This window comes from Rhinichthys klamathensis, unplaced genomic scaffold, assembly GCF_029890125.1.
Source record: "Rhinichthys klamathensis goyatoka isolate OS25496 unplaced genomic scaffold, OSU_Roscu_1.1 h1tg000248l_1, whole genome shotgun sequence".
In the NCBI taxonomy this organism is placed as follows: Eukaryota; Metazoa; Chordata; class Actinopteri; order Cypriniformes; family Leuciscidae; genus Rhinichthys; species Rhinichthys klamathensis.
This window is the reverse complement of record NW_026606770.1, coordinates 540,001-557,903: the sequence shown is the minus strand read 5'-3', so window position 1 is coordinate 557,903 and position 17,903 is coordinate 540,001. Positions and strand designations below refer to the sequence as shown.

General features: G+C 37.4%; 1 protein-coding gene across 2 annotated transcripts in view; it reads left to right on the top strand.

Moving 5' to 3' along the window:
* The window catches only part of arhgap39 (Rho GTPase activating protein 39), a 95,268-nt gene that overhangs the window by 16,250 nt on the left and 61,115 nt on the right, over positions 1-17,903 (top strand). For both annotated transcript variants that reach the window (XM_056266429.1, XM_056266428.1), the window contains exon 2: positions 16,270-16,647. In XM_056266429.1, coding sequence (XP_056122404.1) covers positions 16,270-16,647 — 378 coding nt within the window. The remainder of the gene's footprint in view (positions 1-16,269; positions 16,648-17,903) is intronic.

Here is a 17,903-nt window from a genome sequence, read left to right as displayed (position 1 = left end):
CTGTGTGGACATCTCTGTATGATTTCATATCCAGCACATTAATAATTTGGTGTACAGGATTCACTTTGAAACAATGTGCACTTCGAAATTGCTAGTAAATGTCACAAATAACATTGAATTAAATGCACATTTTTAAAGTAGGAAAGACTGGAACAGTATTTTCTTGTAAAACATAGTCCATTAATCTTTGTTTTATTTACAACTTTGAAAATATTTTTTTTTTACAGTGCAGTATTATGTATAAACATAACATACTTAGGTTGACATTATTAACGCCCTGATATAATCACATGGACACGGTGTTTTCCTTTCTTTGCTTAGGGACAGTGTTTCAACGGATCACGCTTTCTGAGTCATCGGATCATTTTTCGGATCAGCAAGAAAAATAAATAAATAGGACGGGGCAGTAAAAACAAACAATTAAATAAACTAATTACAAGCTTCAATATAACAAAGTTACAAATAAAGTAAGGTCTAACTTTAGTGTTCAGGTACAGACATGTAATAATTAGGCCTGAATGTGCCAGTGCTGGGCGACGATTAATTACATCCAAAATTACAGTTTGTGTTTACATAATATATACTCACCTAAAGGATTATTAGGAACACCTGTTCAATTTGTCATTAATGCAATTATCTAATCAACCAATCACATGGCAGTTGCTTCAATGCATTTAGGGGTGTGGTCCTGGTCAAGACAATCTCCTGAACTCCAAACTGAATATCAGAATGGGAAAGAAAGGTGATTTAAGCAATTTTGAGCGTGGCATGGTTGTTGGTGCCAGACGGGCCGGTCTGAGTATTTCACAATCTGCTCAGTTACTGGGATATTCACGCACAACCATTTCTAGGGTTTACAAAGAATGGTGTGAAAAGGGAAAAACATCCAGTATGCGGCAGTCCTGTGGGCGAAAATGCCTTGTTGATGCTAGAGGTCAGAGGAGAATGGGCCGACTGATTCGAGCTGATAGAAGAGCAACTTTGACTGAAATAACCACTCGTTACAACCGAGGTATGCAGCAAAGCATTTGTGAAGCCACAACACGCACAACCTTGAGGCGGATGGGCTACAACAGCAGAAGACCCCACCGGGTACCACTCATCTCCACTACAAATAGGAAAAAGAGGCTACAATTTGCAAGAGCTCACCAAAATTGGACAGTTGAAGACTGGAAAAATGTTGCCTGGTCTGATGAGTCTCGATTTCTGTTGAGACATTCAGATGTTAGAGTCAGAATTTGGCGTAAACAGAATGAGAACATGGATCCATCATGCCTTGTTACCACTGTGCAGGCTGGTGGTGGTGGTGTAATGGTGTGGGGGATGTTTTCTTGGCACACTTGAGGCCCCTTAGTGCCAATTGGGCATCGTTTAAATACCACGGCCTACCTGAGCATTGTTTCTGACCATGTCCATCTCTTTATGGCCACCATGTACCCATCCTCTGATGGCTACTTCCAGCAGGATAATGCACCATGTTACAAAGCTCGAATCATTTCAAATTGGTTTCTTGAACATGACAATGAGTTCACTGTACTAAAATGGCCCCCACAGTAGAGGTCTTCACGGGTCCACTTGGATCCGAAAACCCGAGGTCCGACCCGAGACCCGAACGGGTTCGGGTCCAAAACTCCGACGAGTGTCTCGGACACGGGTCGGGTTCGGTATTAGTGGCCTCGGGTCTCGGGTAATTTAAAATAAATATGCCTTTTCCAAATAGACCCGAGAAGACCCGAATTCTTTTAAACTATGTTGGGCATTTAAGAAAATTGCAGTATTTAAAACAACTCTATGACACCGTTCTCTCACTTTTTCTAAGTGAGAGAGCGAATCCGCGCTTCTACGTGCAAATGGGCTATAAGCATAAGCACGGTTGCCTCTGCATTTATTTACTCAGTTGCTCGCTCCACATAAACCAACCCCTCCCTTTGCCAAGAAGAACTAGTGCGCCATCATGTGGATGGATGTTTGACTAAATGCAAGTATTTGAATTGTCGTTTAGCCAGGCCTGTCAATCAATTTTAAAAATACGCGACACTGTCAGAAAACCATGGAGGCGATAACAGAAATTGCGAAAAATGTCAGGGAAAACGAATGGTGGTTCTAATCCTCGTATGGACCGGTAAATAACATTATGCCAAATTTTATCGGACGTAATGGGTTACAGTGATGTGTGATTGACATTTTAGCACTTCAGCGCGCTTACACTTGCGCGTCTATGTTAAGTGCATTTTTGAGAAACGCAGAGCTGCAGGCTGTGCACAATGTAAATGCCGTTTACGTTCGGGTCCAGTCGGGTTCTAAAGGAAATGCCGTCAGGTCGGGTCGGACTCGGGTCTAATTTTATCGTGTCTGTCTCGGGTCGGGTTTTTCTTTAAAAAAAATTTTTTATGCACGTCGGGTTCGGGTAAGTAGTGATTCGGGTCGATTCGGGTCGGGTACAGCTTTTAGGACCCGAGAAGACCTCTACCCCACAGTCACCAGATCTCAACCCAATAGAGCATCTTCGGGATGTGGTGGAACGGGAGCTTCGTGCCCTGGATGTGCATCCCACAAATCTCCATCAACTGCAAGATGCTATCCTATCAATATGGGCCAACATTTCTAAAGAATGCTTTCAGCACCTTGTTGAATCAATGCCACGTAGAATTAAGGCAGTTCTGAAGGCGAAAGGTGGTCAAACACAGTATTAGTATGGTGTTCCTAATAATCCTTTAGGTGAGTGTATGTGTGTGTACTGTGTATAATTATCTTGTATAAATACACACATATGCATGTATATATTTCAGAAATATTTGCATGTATATAATGTATATATATATTTATACATCATTTATATTATAAATATTTTATATATAAATAACTAATTTTTCTGAAATATATACATGCATATGTGTGTACAAAATAATTATTCACAGTACACACAATTATATTATGTAAACACAAACTGTTATTTTGGATGCGATTTTAGTTTGGAGCACTAAAAATAACGCTATAGTGTTCACTGTATAAATTAAATATAGTTTAATCTTTGTTAAAGCTGTGTTTTGTTGTATTTATAGGCTGCTGTCACTTTAAGAGCGAATGCACGGATCCAGTACACTGATAACACGTCACGTGATTTCTTTCTCAACAGTTTACATTCACTTAAGACATAACTAACTGTGTTTATGAGAATACTTGCCGGGGTGGGCAATCTGACAGTTTTATATCCTGATCGATCAAGTGACTCATAAAGATCGTGATCTTAATAATGTTAAAATGACTGCCTACTAGATGGCTGAACTGATTGGCTGAATATATCATGTGACTTATTTGAAAAACGAGCCAAATTTTAGTTTCCATTTCGATTTTGGCTTCCAACGATTATGAAAACGTGATAATCAAGATTAAGATTATTATTCCTTTCCTTTAAAGCGATGTGCTTTCGCCCCTCCTCACAGCCTAAACTCAACGTCCAAACCAGTCGAATCATGTAACGCCACTGTCGTAAAGTGCAGTCTACTGTGCGACATGCTTTATTTTATTAAAATTATTAAAAGCGCATAAACTGTAAGCAGGAGTGGAACGAGACGAGCAAACTATGGGTTTCATATACGTACACACAAATATGTCAAAATGTCCGTCTTGGGCTTGGCCAGTATTTACATAAAGAACAAAAGATGACTTTACGGAAAGTTTGCATTGGAAAGCAGTTTCGAACTCCACAAAACAACCTCCAAATTACTTCATTTAGGCTTGTTTTTGATCGGCGTGCAAGTAAGTTTTATCAGTTGTGAAATCAACAAATCACAAAGCCTTCATAATCTTGCATCTAATGTCATTTTTGTCTCCTCTGATGTCACCTAGACATTGTGGTCTATAGTGTAATATTACCTATAGCAAACGTTTAGCACTGACTCCATGCAAATCGACACGTTTCGTGTCAGTCCCGGGTGAACGGAGATGAGTTCAGCGGATCTCGTTCTCCCGTGACTTTGCTTTTACGCTCCCCGAATATAATCTTGTCCTCTGAGATTTGAAGCGCGGCCTGACAGAGGCCAGCTTGGTAGACTACTGTAACAAAACTTGCTGGAAATGTGCGCATTAATTACTTCTCACTGCATCCAGTGGGATTACCCCCCCCCCCCCCAATTATGTCTGACGGCTCCAGCGCCGAGTGACAGGAGAGATGCACTACAGCTCGAGAAACACCCAAAGTCCTGAAGGAGCTCATCTTTATTAGCTATTTTGATTTGACGTGTTATTCCTCCATCTTGGCGTTGCATTGGTCTGCTGACACTCTTACTACTGAGACACTGCGGTGCATTTATTCCTTTCTGTTTACTTTATATACTGTCATTCTAGTGTGTGTTTTTCAATAGCTGATACTGATGCTGGGTATATCGATGGCTGATATTATAATGCATACATTTGGGCTTCCTTTCTTATTCAGTACAATTATAACATTATATGATCATGTTCATCTTTGCATCGATGCTTCAATATTGTTTGTACCAAGAGTCACATGATCAGTAGCCCCTTTCACACAGTAATCCCAGTAAATTACAGTAAAATTATCAGAATGATTTATACATAGAAGTACACATATGCTGTGTACACACAAGCAACGACATTATGTTTTTTTTACCATTAAGAGACGATTCACACATCAGCACCAAAACTATGTTGTCCATAAAAGCCTCTTTTCCGTTCAGTGACATAACTAATGCTTATACAATGTTCAGGATAACGCAAGCCGTTCTGTATTGTAATGTCAGTCTCATGCAAAGTAAAGGGATTCATTCAAACTATATAGCCAGATCTATATAGTATAGAAGTATACTTTATAATCAAACTAATTTTAATGAACTGCAAAGACCGTCTCAAAAACACGGTTTGAAATCGCTGGTGTTTCTGACGTCACAAACGACCTTGTAACCAATCAGATCAACGTGTGATCGTCAACCAGTGGATCTCTGAGCTGAGGGAGTGAGTGGAGGCGGGTCTCATTTGCATTTTCATAGAACCGCGCATACTAAATGAGGCGAGGGTGTCGAGTTACATTCAAGATATTTTAAGACATGAAGACCATTTTTTTTCCAAGGAAAAAAGTTTAAATATGTCATTTTGGTGATCAAAGATGAGTTTTAAGGGATCAAATTATTGACTACAGGGGCGACTTTAAATGAAAATAAATATCATTTGTACCCCACTTTATGTGAAAACAGTATGTATTTATGAAACATTTTAATTATACAAAAGAGAACTGAAACTAAATGAGCATTTATTTTACACAATATTTGCTCGAAATTGCAAAAAGATGTGAAGATAGAAAATGTGCGAAATCCAGTGACACAACTAAAACTTCTGATCCTGATAATAATATTAAATATTATATACATACAGTCAGTCAGTCATTATTGCATAACAACCCCCTAAAGAAGTGAGCTAAGTCTCCTTCTGATCTGGCTGGATTATTTTCAGATAGTGATTGACTGCGTGTGCACTTTATTAACCATCAACCCCTTGTTTTACCCTTCAGATTCAGTCTGTTCTCTGCAGTCTCACACACACAGCTTTCTCCAGGTTTCTCCGCTTGTGTGAAGGTCAGGATGAATGCAGAGCTACTGCGACACACGTCTGATGAATGTCTGCGAGATCCAGAGGAGCGAATAGATCTAGTTTTATTAGGATAAATGATGATCAGGAGCTTGAGGCGTCAGGTTGTGTCTGTGGAAAAGAGCTGAGAGAAACGGTCCACCCACAATAACACACAACTCTCATTTAATGCTACTTGTAGAAACATTTATTTATTTTAAATTGATTTTTAAACATGCAAAAGTTTATAATTTAATTAAAAGTTATAAAATTAACTAAATTAAATACACATTACACGTCTATAGCAAAGTTATTGTTTTTCTTTAATTTGCAACTAAACAATGATTTTTAATAGTAAAAATAATAATTAAATTAAAGGTTATACAATTAAGTAAATTAAACTAAATACACCTGTCTAAGTTATTGTTTTATGTGGTATATATATATTTTCCTTTAATTTAGAGACAATATAATTTTATCAATAAGCACAAACTACACTGTAAAAAGAAAAAAATTAAGAGTTGTTAAAACAAAGATTACTGGAGTACATTTTACAAGAAAATAATATTTCAGTCTTTAATGCACATTTTTTAAATATATATTTTCAAACATGCACAAGATAGTAATAATATTTTAATTAAAAGCTATACAATGCATTAAATTAAACTTAATACACATGTCTATACCAAAGTTATGGTTTATATATATATATATATATATATATATATTCTTTAATTTGCAAGTTTATCAATAAGCATAAACAAAGATTTTTGGATTATTATTATTTCAGTTTCAAAATTCAATGTGTTATATTTTGAGTGAAAATTTTAAATTCTACACAACATTTTTAGCGTAATTATATAAATATTCTTTAATTTGCAAGTTTATCTATAAGCATAAACAAAGATTTTTGGATTATTATTATTTCAGTTTCAAAATGTCAAAATTCAATGTGTTGTTGGTTTATTTTTGAGTGAAAATTGTAAATTCTACACAACATTTTTAGCGTAATATTTCGTTTTATTCATTTGAATCCCAAATTTGAGGTCCTGATGTGGGTGAACAAAATCTTCAGGTTTATTAGCACCTCCTTTCTGAACCATTTTCTGTAAACTATTATTTTTGTAATAATTTTGCCTGTATTTTGTGACCTATGTTTTAGAAGTTGGGCTCTGACCCCACTGGATTCTCTTTGATCTTGATCTATAAATAGATTTTACTTCATGAGTTGGGGGAACAGAGATCGCTCCATTAATTCTGTTTGAAATTAGATGTCAGTGTCCGTTCTACTAATTGACTTTAACGGCGACGGGCCTGATTGACTCATCGCTCTCTTCCTCTGTTATCCGCTTCTCTTTCATCCCGTCTTTTTCACCTTTGGCTGAACATAAACTGAAACCAGCTTCACAGAAACACTGTGCGTCGTGCTCAGAAGAGAAATGCAGCTTGGATTTTTGCTAAAGCACTGAGATGAGTTAATCAGGAAAAATGTTTGTCATTTGCACTGTAAAGTTAAATCTAAATTGTGCTTTTGCAGAGAAACTGTCTCGTGGGTGTTGTTTCCTTCATGTGAACCGCTACAGATAGTTACGTCACAACATATCAGAAAAACAACATTTTCCAAAGAAAATATGGGTTCTGGCTGCTATAGGCCATTGCTATGCGGCACTCACTATATTATGGGTGGTTACAAGTTGCTGCAAGGTTACTAGGGAATTCTGGGTCGTTGCTAGGGCATTGCTGCAAGGTTACTAGGGAATTCTCATTAGTTTCTAGGGCATTGCTATGCGGTTACTAAAGTGTTTTGGGTTGGTGCTAGTTCCTATGTAGTTACAAGGGAATTCTGGGTCGTTGCTAGGGCGTTGCTTCAAGGTTACTGGGGAATTCTGGTTAGTTTCTAGGGCGTTGCTATGCGATTACTAAAGTGTTTTGGGTTGGTGCTAGTTCCTATGTAGTTACAATGGAATTCTGGGTTGTTGCTAGGGCGTTGCTACAATGTTACTTGTAAATTCTGGGTAGTTTGCTATGCAGTTACTAGGGAGATCTGGGTGGTTGCTAGAATGTTGCCAAGTTGTTACTTTGGAATGGCGTTGCTATGTGGTCACTAAGGTATTCTGGGTTTCTAGGACTTTGAATTCTGGATGTTTTTTATGAGGTAATAGGTTGGTAAAATATTCCATATTATGGTTGCTAGAACGTTTTAACGTAGTTATAGGGAATTCTGGTTAATTTCTAGGGCGTTGCTATGCGGTTACTAAACTGTTTTGGGTTGGTGCTAATATGTTCCTATGTAGTAACAAAGGGAATTCTGGGTCATTGCTAGGGCATTGCTGTGTGGTTACTAGGGATTATTGGGTGGTTAATACAATCTTGCTGTATGGTTTCTATGATATTCTAGATCGTTACTAGGATGTTGCTATGCAGTTACTAGGGATTTCTGGGTGGGTGATTGGTTGGTGCTTTGAGGTTACTATAGGGAATTCTGGGTGGTTGCTAGGGTGTTGCTATGCAATTACTAAAGTGTTCTAGGTTGGTGCTAATATGTTTCAGTTACTAGGGATTTCTGGGTGGGTCCTTGGATGCTGCTTTGAGGTTACTATAGGGAATTCTGGGTGGTTGCTAGGATGTTGCTATGTATTTTGTTTCTAGTATATTCTGGGTGGTTGCTAGGATGTTGCTATGTTGTTATAGGATGTTTCTATACAGTTGGTAGGGATTTCTGGGTGGGTGATTGGATGCTGCTTTAATGTTACTAGGGAATTCTGGGTGGTTGCTAGGGTGTTGCTATGCAGTTCCTGGGGTATTCTGGCTGGTTGCTTGGATGTTGCTATGTTGTTACTAGGATATTCTGGGGTGGATGCTAAGGCATTGCTAGGTGGTTACTAGGGATTACTGTGTGTTTGCTACAACATTGCTGTATGGTTTCTAGGATATTCTAGATTGTTGCTAGGGCGTTGCTATGCAGTTAGTAGGGATTTCTAGGGGGTTTCTAGGGCATTAATAGCTGGTTGCTAGACGGTTGCTCACGAATATCATTCATGTCTGTAGCACAAGCATTTAATGCTCAGTGTGAGGAGTCAGTTCAAATCCATAACCATGAATATGAGCTGTAGTGATGCTTGACTCGAGACTCGAACACCATTAATAACAGTGTGCAGTCTTTAAAATGAGGTTTGCGGCCAAGGTGACGCGTGTTAGTGAAGAACATGGAGAATTATGGGTCTAATACCAGCATCCGTCTCACTTCACTGAGGATCTCTCTCTCTCTCTCTCTCTCTCTCTCTCTCTCTCTCTCTCTCTCTCTCTCTCTCTCTCTCTCTCTTTCTGTAAAGAACAACAGTCGTGTTGCAGAGAAGTAAAAATCCCTTGTATCACACAGAGAAATTAATTTTTATCTAGTTTTAACAAGTCAGTGTTTAACTCTTTCTCCTGTTATCATATGAACTCTCATTGTCATTTGCGGAGCGTTTCCGTCACGTTGAATCCCTGTGCTCTGGTTTATCTGTATGATGAAGGACAGATGAGGATATCTCTATAGAATCGGTGAGAGAGGTAAAGGACGGGTCGTAGAAAGGAAAATAGATAGAAAGGAGCTGGAGAGGTTAATAGACTGATGAGAAGATGCTCACCATGTGACCTTTGACCTTCTGCACTGCGAAAAAAAATAGTGTTCTTCCTCAGTATTTTTGTGTTTTCCAGTACAATCTAAAAACTTTCTTAAATCAAGATACATTTACTTGAGAAGGAAAATGACTTAAGATATTAAGTAGAGATACACAGATATCGGTATTGGCTGATATTGTTTAAAAACAGCCGATGATCAGGGCCGAAAGTGTGCGGGAAAACGTGTCGTACTATGTGTGAAGAAAATGTTCTAGTTTTGATTTTAGGCCAAGATAACGCGACAATAATGCATTACAGTAAAAAAAAAAGTTGTGATTTTAAAAGCATGCTCTATGTGACCCTAGGAGTCACCCGTAGTTCAAGCCAGGGTTGCTCCGCGGTTTTCCCTATACTAAACATTATTAGTGAACAATGTCTCTTAACGTTAACGTTGCATACCTCAGAAACAGTTCATTAGTTAGCTATCAAAACACTAGAGAGGAGCTTATTTGCTGTTAATTATATATCTATTTGAATGAATTTGCCATGAAGACAAGTGTTAAAAGTGTTAAAACTACCTTATTGTAAACAAACATTTGAGTGTAATTATCTGAAAATATAATAAAATATCTCTGTTGTTAATTGTAACCTCTAATATATAGTGTACCAGATGAGTTCTCTTTATAGTTTGCAGCTTTATTTGGGAAAGATTTTTTTTTCCCTCAAGAAAAATCAAACTTTCTGCATCATTCTGAATAATTGGAATCGGCAGAGAAATTTAGTTTCGGTGCATCTCTAATATTCAGTCTTGTTTACCGAAAAATTTATTAAAATTAAGTGACTTTATGCTTAAAATATTTTGCCATGGGAGTAAGACAGATATATATTTTACCCCCTTTGGATTAAGTCTATTTTTTCTGACCCCACACTGTAAAAAATAAAATGCCATTTTTACGGGAAAATACCGGGAGCTGTGGTTGCCAGAACTTTACCGTCAAAAATATGGTACAGACGTTATTGGTTTTACAGACTTAACTTAAAATTTACCCGTAATAAACCGTATTTTATTATCTGATATAATGTTCATTTACCAGCCTATTTATGTATTAATATCTGTTTTGTACCGTTGTAATACACTGACAAACATCAATCATCACAGCAGTGATGAAAGTCACATGATAAATCAAAGCTCATGACAAGCAGCGTTTCCACAAGAAAGTTAATACTAAATTAAAGAAGCTGCACAGTGTCATTCGCACAAACACAAACATTCGCACAAACACTAAACAGCATCATGGTAACACATGAAATTTAAAAAATGCAATAAACATTAATTTAACAACATTAAATGTAACATAAAACTACATAACTGATAAGAAAAGAACTAAGAAAACTAAGAAACAGTTATTTCAACAAAAATACATCAAATGTGAAGTGTCACGCAGGGAATTGTGGGAATGTCAATTTACGGTTTTTCACTGTAAATTATACAATGAGTTGTTCTTTTTCACTTTCAAAAACTGTAAATTTAACGGTATTTTACAGTAAAATTACATTAAATGTACCGTTAGATCTATCACAGTTATTTACCGTATATAGTAAGGAAACTTTCTGTTAACCAATTAACAGTTTTGCACTGTAGCATTTTTACAGTCTTTTACCGTAAAAATCACGATAACTTTTTACAGTGCATCGGCAGATTTTTTTTTGTTGCTTAAACTCACTTAATTTTGATCAATTTTTTCAGGCAGCAAGACTTAATATCTCAAATATATGTTGATGTCTCCAAATGAATGTTGATTTAAGAATTTTTAGGTACTTGAACTGAAAAACAAGACAAAAATACATCATTTTTTGCAGTCTGTCTCAGTGAAGTGTGATCATACGGCACAGTTCTGATCTTAATAATTGTGTGTTATAGTTGTAGTTCTGGGCTCTTGGGTTTCACCTGCTGCTGTTTGAGCGCTCTGTGATTGACAGCAGTGTTTGATTGACAGCTGCATGATGAGTGTCTCCTTGTAAAGGGCGTCTCTGTAAAGCGCGGTCAGTAATTGCTGCAGACGGCGGTTGTTAACGGCACTGCAGCAGAAAGCCTTCAATCAATAGCAGTGCATCTGTTCGACTCCACCCGTGAGATCACAATCAAACCATTACGCTGAGAGGGTTTAAACAATCACTAATGCTACCTCTCAATAAACGCCAGGCTTGCACGGCAAAAACGTCTTCCTCAGTGTTTCTGTCTTGTTTTCCAGTATAATACTCGAAAACTATCATGCAAAAGTTCATTTATTTCAGTGAAACTAATATATTATATAGACTCATTACATACAAAGTGAGATATGTCAAGCCTTTATTTGTTATAAATGTGATGATTATGGCTTACAGATATGAAAACCTTTTCACGATATTCTAATTTTGAATTTGGGGTTTTCATAAGCTGTAAGCCATAATCATCACAATTATAACAAATAAAGGCTTGAAATATCTCACTTTGCATGTAATGCGTCTATATAATATATTAGTTTCACCTTTAAGTTGAATCACTGAAATAAATTAACTTTTGCACGATATTCTAATTTTTCGAGTTTTTTACCTGTTTATGAATATTCTTAAATAAAGATATATTTACTTGAGAAGCCAAAATGACATAAGATATTGTTTTGTTTTATTAAAAAAAATTAAGTGAGTTACTGCTTGAAATGAGATTTTTTGGGGGAAAACAAGATTATTTTTTTAATAATAGTCAATGTGTCCCACAATGCAATGTGCTTTAAATTTCCTCTGTGATGAATATGTCCATATTTAACTCTGATTAATCTCTTTCTTGATTATTTAATTGAACTGTCAGACATTGAAGAATTCACTTTAACACGAAAAATGTATCAAAAATGCAAACACTAGCGTTTAATATATTGGGGTTTGTACGATTTTTTTATGTTTTTGAAAGAAGGCTGCATTTATTTAATCAAAAATACAGTAAAATATTGTGAAATATCATTACCATGTAAATCAGCTATGTGAATATATAGTAAAGTGTAATTTATTCCTGTGATCAAAGCTGTATTTTCAGCATCATTACTCCAGTCTTCAGTGTCACATGATCCTTCAGAAATCACTCTAATATGATGATCTGATGCTCAAGAAACATTTATGATTATTATCAGTGTTGAAAACTGTCATATTTCTGTGGAAACAGTGATGCATTTTATTTTTCAGGATTCTTTGATGAATAGAAAGTTCAAAAGAACAGCATTTATTTGTATGTTTTGTAACATTACATGTCTTTACTGTCTCTTTTGATTAATTTAATGCATCCTTGATGAATAAAAGTATTAATTTCCTTCAAAAAAGTTAAAAAAATCTTACTAACCCAAACATTTGAACTTAAGTGTATTTCTGGGATGATAACTATAAATCTACTGTTAAAACATTTGTCTGCGTTACAAGTAATGCGAGTTACAAAATCATATTACTTTTTCAAGTAACTACATTAATTTTAAATTTACAACAAAGTATCTGAGTTTCTTTTTTAAACAAGTAATGCAAGTTTCCCTTATATTATTTGCACATTTATTGACTGACAGCTCCTGTTCTCATGTTGAGAGAAATCATGAGTAAATGCAGAGGCGTTGTGTGGAAACATGATGGTTATTATTATAGTTCTAGACTACGTGTGAGAATTACTCATCTCACTTGCACAAAAAACAGATTCAGTGTCCCTCAAAATGAATAAAAACAGTGAAATGCAAACTCAGTACAAGCAATAATGTTATATAACACAAATATACTTTATGTATTTCATCTCACTTTATTAACCAATGTCTTTGCTGCTGGCCTTCGATGGTCTAATTCAACCATACTAATCATAAATTACTTCAGATAAACATCACATTTGTGTTTCATTTTGTTGTTTTTATTGCTGAAGTAAGAGTTGATCTTTCTTCAAGGTTTGTTTAAGCGGCGCCCTCTACTGTACAGGAGTGAATCTGCATTTCCTTCAGCTTTAGGCGAGTAGCCCCAGAGTGCAGTCTGGACGATGGGGCAGGGCGACACTTTTAGGTGGGGCGACACGTGTCGCTCCGCCCACACCCGATTTTATTGGTTTATAATACAGCAATCTTATTGGCATAGACGCTTGAGGCACGAGCATGCGCATTCTTTTATGTACGAGTTTATGAATTATCTATGACGCTGTTTGGCCGTAATAGCCTATATTAAGTGATAACCATTGCGATTTCAGTAACGATCAATTGGATAATGTTTTGATGAACTTACGAATCAAGTTAGATGAAGTTACTGTCAAAATGTATTCACAATTCACATCGTTTCAAAGCAGCTTTACAAAAAGTCATATTGTAAGCTTTAATATTGAGCAGTTTTATGGGTTGGCGATATCACAAAATAGGTTGCTGATAAATAATACACTGTTTGAGATTTAGCCTAGCTATACTATATTAATTTACCCTACAGATAAGTCAGTGCCACTTTTGGTGGGCAATGAGCATAACTGCATGAAATTACTGGCAGATCAAAGGAGAGATCATTTCTATGTGGGCTGATTTAGACAATATTTTTCCGCATGTCATGCAGAGCTCCTTAATTTTATATCATTCGTTTATGCTTCTTCGTTTTTCCATTAGGATCAGTGAATAAACACAAACTCGGGATTTTGCACAAATTATGATAATTCCCTGTATTTCAGTAAAACAGTCCCTGTTTTTTTTATGGTTATGCAGAGCCTATATGTGAGTCTTAATATTTGTAACCATTTTTATCCAGTAGCCTACATGAACATGAACACGCAATGCGATGGTGGATGAATAAACAATTGGATTTTTAATATAGCCTACTGATGTCACAGTCACAGATAGACAGTCGTACATAACCGGTTGACACTTATTAGAAAACATGAATCTTTAAAAAATATAACATACCAATAGGCCCTCATATTGTATGGACAGGTAATCAACCAGGAAACGTGTTTGCCATTAAACATTTTATTTGCACTTTGTACCAAATAATGTAAGAATTGGACAATCTCGTTTAAAAAATGACAACAAAAAACGGTCATGCTTTAGAATTTAAAATCAGCTGCTTACATTCAGTCAATTATCATCATTTGCGTAAAATCCAGAGTTTGTGCTGATCCACCGATCCTGATAGAAATATGAAGAAGCCAAATGAATGACGCACTAATCTAATGTAAAACATCTCCCTGAAGTACAAGTAACGTCACCAAGCGTTCGTTTTTAAACAATAACTTAATCTATACTGTGTCTTAAGTATAATAAAGTATTAGCCAATAGATATTAACAAAAATTACCATGGTAAACTGATAATAAGATACGATTAAAGTTAGCATTTAATTTTTCTTTGATACGGCCAAATCATTCACAAAGTCGTACATTAAGGAATGCGCATGCTCAGACCTGAATTGTTTACGGCTCTGGTTTACACCAATAAGATTGCGGTATTATAAACCAATTAAATTGGGGGTGGGCGGAGCGACACGTGTCGCCCCGCCTAAAAGTGTCGCCCCGCCCCATCGTCCAGACTGCACTCTGGGGTACTACCTTTAGGCTTATTCACTTGTGCTCATTTTATTTTTGATGTGAAATGGCCTTTATATTTGCCAAAAATAGAACTTTATTTTATAAAAAATAAAAAATAGACAAGCAAGCCCAGCCCAGGTGAGAAAATGTAACGCATTACTTTCCATTAAAAGAAATTAAGTATTGCAATTAGCTACTTTTTTTTCTTTTCTTTTTTTTGAGAATAACGCAATATTGTGATGCATTACTTTTAAAAGTAACTTTCCCCAACACTGGTGCCTTTTGGTTTCATCTGTCACTATACAGTATATCTGTAACTGCATTCCCCACAGCCGAGCGTAAGCGAGATCTCCCGATAAAGCGAGTCTCGAGCACTTCTCTTATGAAGAGACACCGAAGCACCTCCTGAATAACACACTTTTGTGAAGATCCATTAGGTGAACATATTGAAATCCTGAGGAGTGGAATCTGATCATATGCTTCAGCACATTCAGATGGAAGATCCAGACAGATCAAATTACCCAGAATCCCCTCTGACCAGCTTCCCAAAAATGCTTTTAGCAGGATTTGAAGTACGATCAGGTTATCCTGGATTAGGGCAGATTAGATTTGATTATAGGATCAGATGAAATTTACTATGGGATTAACGCTGATTTTCACACACACACACACACACACACACACACACACACACACACACACACACACACACACACACACACACACACACACACACACACACACACACACATACACATACACATACACATACACATACACGCTCACACACACATCCACACAGACACAATTCACAGACACACTCACACGCACGCACACACACACACACACACACACACACACACACACACACACACACACACACACACACACACACACACACACACACACACACACACACACACACACACACACATACCAACACACTCTCACAGACACACACACACACACACACACACACACACACACACACATAAACACACACACACACACACACACACACACACTCACAGACACACACACACACACACACACATCAGCACACTCTCACAGACATACACACACATCCACACAGACACATTCTCACACACACACACACACACACACACACACACACACACACACACACACCAACACACTCTCACAGGCATACACACACATCCACACACTCACAGACACACACACATTTATTTTTTATTTTGCATAATTTTATTTATTTTTGAATGAAAGAGTATGCATGAAGAACCGTTATGATATTTTGTAATGACAATTAAAGTTTAAACACTGTAACACATTATATTTAAATATTACTGTTCATGTACCAAAAAAAACAACAATGTTTTATATTAATTATATTATGTGTATATATACAGTATATATATATATTTCTTCTTTGGTTTTGTGGTAAAAATATGACTTGAATTGTTTTTATTATTACTGTAATGCCATCCATTAATTCATTATAAATTAATTATCATTAATTCATAATCGAGCATGTTTCTGTGTGTGTGTTTAGGTTAGAATGGGTGGAAATCATCGAGCCGCGCACCCGGGAGCGCATGTACGCTAACCTGCTCACGGGCGAGTGTGTTTGGGACGCCCCGCCGGGCGTGCGGATCAAGCGCAGCGGACAGGACCAGTGGTGGGAGCTTTTCGACTCCAAAACGTCCCGATTCTACTACTATAACGCTTCGACCCAGTGCACCGTTTGGCACCGCCCACAAAGCTGTGACATCATCCCGCTCGCTAAGCTTCAGACGCTGAAGCAGAACACGAACATGGCTCCGCCCGCGACCACGACCAGCGCCGACAGCAGCCCGGCCCGCAGCGCCGTCAGCACCACCTCATCACAGGAGCACGAGGAGAAGACGTCCACCGCCGAGGAGGGAGAGAGGTGAGGCCAAAACTCTCAAGCGTAGTGAAAATGTATCAAATAATGTGTTTTTCATTCTTGAATGTTCGTGTTCAAAGGTGACATATATTATACCCCCCTTTCACAAGATGTAATATAAATCTATGGTGTCCCCAGTGTGTGTGTCTGTGAAATTTCAGTTCAAAATACCACCCAGATCATTTATTATAGCTTGTCAAAGTTGAACCCTTTTTGGGTGTGAGCAAAAACGCGCCGTTTTTGCGTGTGTCCGTTTAAATGCAAATGGGCTGCTTCTGCTCCGCCCCATTCAGAAGACGGTCAATCCTTTACACGAGCTTCGGATACTCCGGAGAGAGAGGTGAGATGAAAAATTTAGGAGCGCATTAAAGGGTTGATTATGATTTCACTTTTCTAGCTGTAGTTAGTGTGTAATGTTGCTGTTTGCGCGTAAACAACATCTGCAAAGTTACAACGCTTAAAGTTCAAAGCAAAGGGAGAGATTTTCTTTTAAAGAAACTACTTTTTAAGGACGACAACAAACGGCTGGGAAGAACTACACGAGCTTCCTCCCGGGTTAGTGACATCACAAACCTTAACATTTACATAAGCCCCGCCCCCGGGAACGAATTTATAGATTATCAAGACAGAATATGCTAATCAATGACTAGAAGATACCTACACATCAGCGACATGAATTCACAAATAACCATTCAGAGACGTCCTGTTGCTTCTACATGTTGTCACTTCTTCTTGAGTCTCTTCATCTTTGTCTGACTCCGGTTTGAACATAAAAGGCTAAAAAAATAATAATGTTCAGTGCATGTCTGTGTGAGGTAAAAGGACAGGAGCTCTTGAAGCTCCGCCCCCTGTGCCGGGAGCAGCAGCTCATTTGCATTTAAAGGGACACACACAAAAAGCGTTTATAGCGAGCGTTTTTGCTCACCCTCAAAAATGCTATATAAAAATATCTGTGGGGTATTTTGAGCTAAAACTTCACATACACACTCTGGGGACATCAAAGACTTATGTTACATCTTGTGAAAAGAGCATTATACCACCCCTTTAAAAAAGCAAAACTTTGAAGTGTAGTTAAATGTGTTTTTCATGCTTGAATGTTGATTATTTCCCCCATATTCTCCATTGTTGCGGCTCCTCTCTTCCCAGTCTGTCAGTAACGCTCTGTTTAGTTCCTGTCTCTATGAAGCCCCTCCTTCTGAAAAGCACACTGAGCTCTGATTGGTCAGCTGGAGCAGTGTGTTGTGATTGGTCAAGCGATT